The following is a 7,376-nucleotide window of genomic DNA, read 5'->3' as shown; positions in this document are numbered from 1 at the left end:
CTGCAATGTTATCTCCACACCGAGGATTCAGTTAGAGGGGTGTCCAGGAACCCTATGAGCACCCACTTCATGAAAAATTTCACTAAAAATTTACCTACTCCATTTTTCATTAGTGGGGGGATATGCTTTTTGGACATTTGTGGTCCTTTCTTCTTTTATCTGTGGCTGCTGATTCACAACAACAAGCTTAAACACCGCGAGGCGAACAGCAAAATTAATCTGAACCACCGAACAACACGGGCAAACCGGAAATGCTGAAGTTGACGCATGCGCATACGTTTTGCCGCGGTGTTAGTCTAAAGAGGGTGTTTCGTCGAGGTGACCCACAATCCATTGGGTTGGAGGTTTGACAATCAACATGGCGGCAGTTAAGGCACTTAACCCAAAGGCTGAAGTTGCGAGATCAGCTGCGGCGTTGCATCTAAATATCACCGCAGCAAGAGGACTTCAAGATGTGCTTAAAACAAATTTAGGCCCCAAGGGTACAATGAAAATGTAAGTGAAAAATCTCTTGCTTTTTGTAAAGTAAGCTTAATTTGAACACGTGCTGGAGGACGGCTGTACGTAAGAGTTCGTATATGGTTTTGAAACTGTAAAGCTTAATTGCTTACGAGGAAAACTTGCATCGTTTTTACCTTATGATGCAGTTTTCTCTTGCCCGTTTATAGCTTCAGTATTTATTTTCGGTTTAAACTTTGTTCCTTGAAAACTCTGTAGACGGGCTTGTCTACGCTTTCATATGCGTTCAATTCTGGGGCGCGTTGCGGATAAATCACCATCCAGTGAATCAGTGGTGACGAAATATATTTCAGACTCCATTGAGCCGATCACTCTGATCTGGATATCACTAGAAAGACTTTAGTCTTGCAAACGAACAATTTACTGTTTACAAGTGTCGTTAGCATAGTAGTTGACGTTTATAATTTCAGCGAAATTATAACTTTTTCAGAAAATATATATTCGTTCATTAGATGGACACAGCAATGAGAATGTGAAGCACTTGGGGCTTTCATTCACAAAGGTTTTTGGCTGTGATAAACACAAACGGATTTCCTATTTTTTGGCAGCGTGAAACAAAAGCTAGAAATCCCTGCAGGCTGTCGTAATCAGTACACTAGTGATTGTCTGCCACATCCTGATTTTAGCGTGAAAGCTTATGTCATTCACACTTCTGCTGTTAAACATGGAGTGATCCTATATAGCAAGGCTGAGGTGTTCAGCCTGCCAATCACAAATCCCAATGGGCCACCAGTGCTCCCATTTGATTGGTTTATTCACTCAGGTCTAATTAGCATGTACAAAGTTGCCACAAAATTCTGGAGAGTGATCAGGTGTAATTTCCTGGTTCTTTTTTTAGAAGCAAGCAATACCTTTTGAATTAAAAAACAATAGCTTCAGGAAAAGAGTTCAGAAAGATAATTGACTGTTTTTTTAAATTCAACTTCATAATTTTGTTTTTCCACCTGCGAAAGCATATCATCTTTTTTCGAGCTGTTTACTCAAGTAAAATGCCTTGCATTGTCTAGTACTTTTGATGCCAGCCTGAAGAAAATAGAGTGTCTGTTCATTTCTGGATCAATGCCGTTGAGAAATAAGTTAGGAAACTGCAACTTGTAAAAGACCCCAGATACAAGCAGACTGCGAAGGTAATAATGTGCGAGATGATGATATGTGGCTGGTAAATTGTAAACGTGGCTGGATTTGTACATTGCAAAGAAGTTGCATTGAATGTAACTCAAGCCGTCTCCAAAACAAAATATTATTATTTCCATGGTAATATGGTTATTCTTCAGCCAGCTATCTAAAGAAGATTCCAAAAGATGAGCATTTGCTGCTGTTGTAATCTCACTGCTCAAATTCAGTCGGTCTTTTATGACTATAATTTATTTTTGTTTTTATTGCATTAAGCCACAGGTCTTCCTTCTCCTTTCTAACATCAATATTCTGCAAAGTCTCCCTTTTTGTTTTAAATTTCTTTGCTCTGAATATAGAAAAGGAATAACTCAGCATTGTTCAGTTTGTATTTTATTTGCACAGTCATGATGCTCATAAATCTGAATAATTTTGAACATCCCACCAAAATCTGTCTGTGTTTGCAGACTCACAAAAATCACCTCTTATGAGATTTGTTTCACTCTCGGCATGCTCAGATAAATGGAAACAGAAAGCTCGTTGAAAGCAGGTGTCAGCTTTGCTATTTTAGTTAGTGGCAAAATTTGAATGTTCTATGAACTCATTGCTGAACGGACAAAGAGAATTCATTGTTTTTCACGCAGGGGCCAAACCACCCCCCTAATGTTTCATGAAGGCTATATTTGCTTGGTTTATATATTTCTGAACCAAGTTTGGCAGATGAGCTTTCTTTGTTCTCCAGTTTATTTTAATTTGGAAGTTGTGACAAAATGTCAGATTATGACGTCATAATTGATGACGTCAGCAAAACGTGCTCTAATTTTTTGTAAAATCTGATGTAAAGATTATGTCATTGGAAAGGCCTTGACTTGAGGAGTAAAATGGCGGAAACCGTTTTTTGCTACGACGATTATTTTTCGAGATATGGTAAATTAAATATCTTTTTGCTGTCCCCCTGGAATTTGCTTAACCATACTGTCCTTCTCAGGTCAGTCTCTCTGGTTTATTTTGTTCAGTTTTTTTCTAGGAAGGCTAATAATCTAGAAAAATAGAAAGCTTGATGTTGTCAAAAATCGTATGGTTTTGGAAATTTGATTTTCGGCTCTGTTAAGATGGTATTAACAGTAAAAAAATGAGTGACCTCACAGGTTATGACGTAACAAAACTAATTTTAACACAATAACACTAGAGGGACAATTTTTTATTCCGATTTTCTTCTTTATTTTTGCTTTAGTCATCTGGCACATCACATATGCAACATAGCTGCATTTGCTGGAACAAAATTATGGCTCCAATTTGGGGATTTTTCTCAAGGGGGGGAACCCATATTTTGCAGAGTTATTTTTCATGATTAAAAATGCCATATTTCACTTAATTTTTGTGATATGGACAAAATTTTTTCAGGTTTCAACTCCCGTTGATGTGCTCTTTTGAACACATTGTAAACAATATGCATATTAAAAGCATCAAAAGTGGCAAAAAACATGACGTCATCACTGCGATGTCACAACTTTGACATTTACTGACATTTTTCATGCAAATATAAATTGGCAATAGGTCTCCTGTTCATCTGCTAAGTTTGGTGTAGAAAGAGTCAATACTTTTTAAGTAATGCGAAATAATATGAAATAACCAAGAACTGACGAAACATTTGGGGGGTGGTTTGGCCCCTACATGTTTGTTCTTCCAAAGGCATCTTCCAAAGGGTTATTAAAATTCTGTTTTTCACTGTATTTTTATTATTTACTTTGTTTTATTCTACATAAATGACGCTGTTGTTTTAACAAAAAAAAGGCTTTTTCTTCACAACTTCTACTGATGTGCGACCATTATTTCGGCTTTTCACCATTACACAGAAAAGCCAACAAATTGCTTCAAAGGTGGCGTGTCCTTCCCTTAGGTTCACTCTGTGTTTAAGTGGTTGGTCTGTTCAACAGATCGCATGCAAACCTCCTAAAATGGAAAGGATTCAGATGTGAGCCGCCATTTCTTGAGATGTCCCAAAAAGCAGCAGTGGAGGAGATTTGTTTGACACCTGATTGATTTTGTCAGGTGCAACCCTCCAATTGTCGACCATTTTAGTCACCATGGTGACTAGAATTTTGGAGCTGGCAACTAACTTGAAATGGAGAGCTTGAGTGGATTATCATCCAGACTGAAAAAAATGCTCTGAGCATTATGAATTCACTTGTAAACTAAATTGTTCTGCCATTTTAATCTACTGAAACTGAGACTAAAAGAAAATGAAACGAAAAACCCATTATGAGAAGGAATGAATTCGCAGTGGTTCGTATGCGATGAACTTCATTCCACTTGACTGAACTTTACTTTTGAGAGAGAGGCAATGCACACGTACATACATTGATGTCATGTTTGGTTTTATACTGTGAACCTGGAAAATGCTTGCAAAAAATTGAACAGTGCTTTCACAGCATTTTTGCTGCCGAACACAGCTATTCTTTAAGGTTACTTCAAACCTTCATGGGGCTACATTGGTCAATTTTTTTTTGGTCAAGAAAATTAAAGTCCGTGAAGCTCAAGTTTGCACACCATGAACGCTAAAGGTTCTGTTATTTCATTGGCTCGTGGCTTTTCAAGTTGACACATTCCTCTGTGAAGGCATGATATGTTTATGAATCTTTAGAAGGCGAAAACTCGCACTTGTTTTTCGAGAGAATCCCTTCTCTTTAAATGAATTAATAGGGTATGCAGATTTGACGGTTTTCCGTGAAATTTGGTCAGAACATTCACTGATAGATATGGAACAAAAGGTTGTCGGCGAATTCCTTTTTTTTAAATACTTTCCTTGTGGTGGCCTTCAGCGCAACACGTTACGTGAATTTTTTGATAGTCGAACTTGACAGATCTATAAAAAGATAACCAATAGAAATAAAAGAAAATGCTGACACGTTTTTGGAGATTGAGGCTTTGTGATAAACACTGCACAGTTATTTTGCATGAACGATCGCATTTGATACCCGATTAATTCGCTGGAACGTCAGTCAGTCTTTTTGGAGTTGATGGCCTCTGCTGACTCTGGAAAACAAAATCCAAAACAAAACATAATTTTATCGAATTCTACATTTTATAACCTTTATGTTGATATATAGATTGTGGGGGTTTCCTTGAAAATAGCGCACCTATGAATTTTTTTCTGGAGGACACCAGCGAAGGTTTGAAGTAACCTTAACTGTGGAAAGAAATTTAATTGTGGCAGATTTTGATCATGTGCTAGGTAACCACTTCTGAACTGCAAACATGCATCATGCAATCAATAGCACAACACTACAGTATGTGATTTTCAAGACTTTCATCTCAACTCTTGATAACCCATGAGCCTAAAACTTACTCTTTGGTATGCTTAGGCTATTATCCATGGGGTAAGTGAGCAGAGAAAGACTTGCCTGAGAGGAAAATGTACTTATCCTGGATGAGTGGAAAAGTGTTTTTAGCCTTGTTCAGATATATTGGATAACACTTTCTATCATGTTGTTGCTACTTGGTTTAATCTGAGCCATCTACATTGTACACTTGTGTTTTGCTCTGTAAATGTGAATTAAAATTCGCAATACAGTCAAAGCTCTTTTAAGCGGCCACCTTGGAAATTCGCAAAAGTGGTTGTAACTAGAGCTGGTCGCTTACAGGAATGAGCTCTCGCAAGCCACCACATGGTGTAAAACAATAGAGGGTGGTCGATTACGAGAGCTTCAGAAACTCATTAATAATTTGTAAAGAAAAAACAAAAGAAATTAATGTTTAATGACTGTCTTTATATCTGGTATAGGCACGGCTAAACTTAATGTTCAATTTTTTTAGACAAAAATTATTAGTGCAGTGTGCAGTTTCATTAAAGTGTTGATTCATTTATGTAAAAGACTCTGAGTGTTCGCTTACAAGAGCTTAAAAGCCCAGTTGGGTAATCCCAAAAGTGGTTGCAGTCGCTTACAGGAGTGGTCGCTTACGAGAGCTTTTCATTGCAAGGTTTGGCTCACAGTTCAAACGGGGTTTCACAATGGTGGTCGTAATTAGAGGTGGTCACTTATGATGAGAGCTTTGACTGTAATTCTGTGTTTTTTTGTGTTAGAAATGGCGGTAAATTGCACACACTGATGCTTTGTGGTGTGTATATTTCACGACTAGCTCAGTATGTTTGTGTGAATGGTAGGTCGATTGATGGAAGATCTTGTTGCTGTTATTGTCTGCTCTTAGTGGCTTTTTTCAACCTGTTGCTTATACCATTTCTGTTCAGTTAGTTGAATGTGTCACTTTACCTAACATGCTTAGCGGAGTTCAGGAAGACTTGTTAAATCTTCAAAAGGAAATAACTGTGATTTAATGTAGTCATCAATAATAAAAATATATTATTTGAAACACTTTTTGTTAAACTAGCTCAGGGATGGCATATTAATTAGTTATTATTTATTAATTAATATATTAATAAGTTAATTGATATTGATTATTAAGTATCGGTAAGTAATTGAAGGGGTGAGTGCAAAACCATGCTAAGTGACGATTTGGGTGAAAAAAAAAATTTTCGCGAAAGGGCTTGAATTTTTGCATGTGGTCTTCAATGTAATAGAAAAACGCGGCCCTGTATTTTTGTCGCTGGTTTTTGGTTCGTTTTCGAATTATAACGTATGCAAAAGTACTTGGCTTTTCCTAGCCACGTCTTTAGGAGTTTATTTGTTGAACAGCAAACAGGCAGACTGTTTATAGTGTATGAAGTCAAAATCAAATCTCACAGCATATATAGAGCGGAAATCTGGGAACAGATTGTTTCCATCGGCTATTGTGACGTGAGCACAACACGTGAATCAATCGAGCGGCAAACGAAATACCATCGAACAAAAAAGAGATGTGCCGCGTTAGAGCTCTGTCAACTAATATCTTAAGCATTGTGTTAAAGTACCTTGTATGCCTGCCTGGTGGTTGAGAGGCATCATAAAGCCTCGATAAACCCGTAAGTCATCGGCACGTTTTAAAGAATCAAAATGTGTTCTGAAACTTCGAAGGTAGCTGATATACCGTAATCGTGTTACTGGCGTTCGAAGTCAGATCGAGCCAGGCAGCAAAGTCCAAGAGCAGTTCTTGCCCAAGAAAAATACCCTCTGGTGAGTTGTGGCCCATTTGCCAAGCGTTGCTAGTGTCAAAGTTTGGAAAGCGAGAACTGGTTTTTGACTTATAAAATTTGTCTTGTATCAACCGCCATGTTTTCCCACGCACGAGGTGTAAAGACCCTTCCCGGCATGCATTGTGATCACGTTCTGCTCACGTTTCTCGAACTGGTAACTAGATTGTTTCAGCTTTTTTCATTTAATGATAATAATGGCCAACAAGTAGCGATCGATTGTAACATAGATCTGTGATCCAGGTTGCTTTGATTTTATTTCATATCGGCATGATTTGTAGTGTTTTGGACTTCTGGGATCAGCGGACATGCAGATGTATGGAGACCCGTACGTTGCGCAGAAGGGTTAATTTGTTAATCTGTTAGGCGGTGCATGACATAAAGCTACGATCGCATTTGTTGAAAAATATGTATTTATCTCGTGATTTTTAGCCATTTAAGACGTTGCTGTATTTGGAATGTTTATTTGTTCAGTGCAGATAGTCATTGTCCCAGATAACCAAAGTAAGTTCCAGATGTTAACACTATTTTCCGGCCGCCATATTTTACCTATTTAAACCTGAAATCAACATTTTTGAGCTTATACATTGCGTGAAATTAACATTTTGCTGTTTTC

The 7,376-nt window shown here is 37.7% G+C and overlaps 1 protein-coding gene across 1 annotated transcript in view; it reads left to right on the top strand.

The window, feature by feature from the left end:
* The first annotated feature begins 309 nt into the window (after positions 1-309).
* The window catches only part of LOC110054366 (T-complex protein 1 subunit zeta-like), a 41,225-nt gene continuing 34,158 nt past the window's right edge, over positions 310-7,376 (top strand). Inside the window, exon 1 of the mRNA XM_089280565.1 lies at positions 310-495. Coding sequence (XP_089136691.1) covers positions 359-495 — 137 coding nt within the window. The 5' untranslated portion in view covers positions 310-358. The remainder of the gene's footprint in view (positions 496-7,376) is intronic.

This window comes from Orbicella faveolata, unplaced genomic scaffold (genome assembly GCF_042242905.1).
Source record: "Orbicella faveolata isolate gen_17 unplaced genomic scaffold, um_ofav_v1 contig_47, whole genome shotgun sequence".
In the NCBI taxonomy this organism is placed as follows: Eukaryota; Metazoa; Cnidaria; class Anthozoa; order Scleractinia; family Merulinidae; genus Orbicella; species Orbicella faveolata.
The sequence above is the reverse complement of the archived record's forward strand: the minus strand, read 5'-3'. Positions and strand labels throughout refer to the sequence as shown.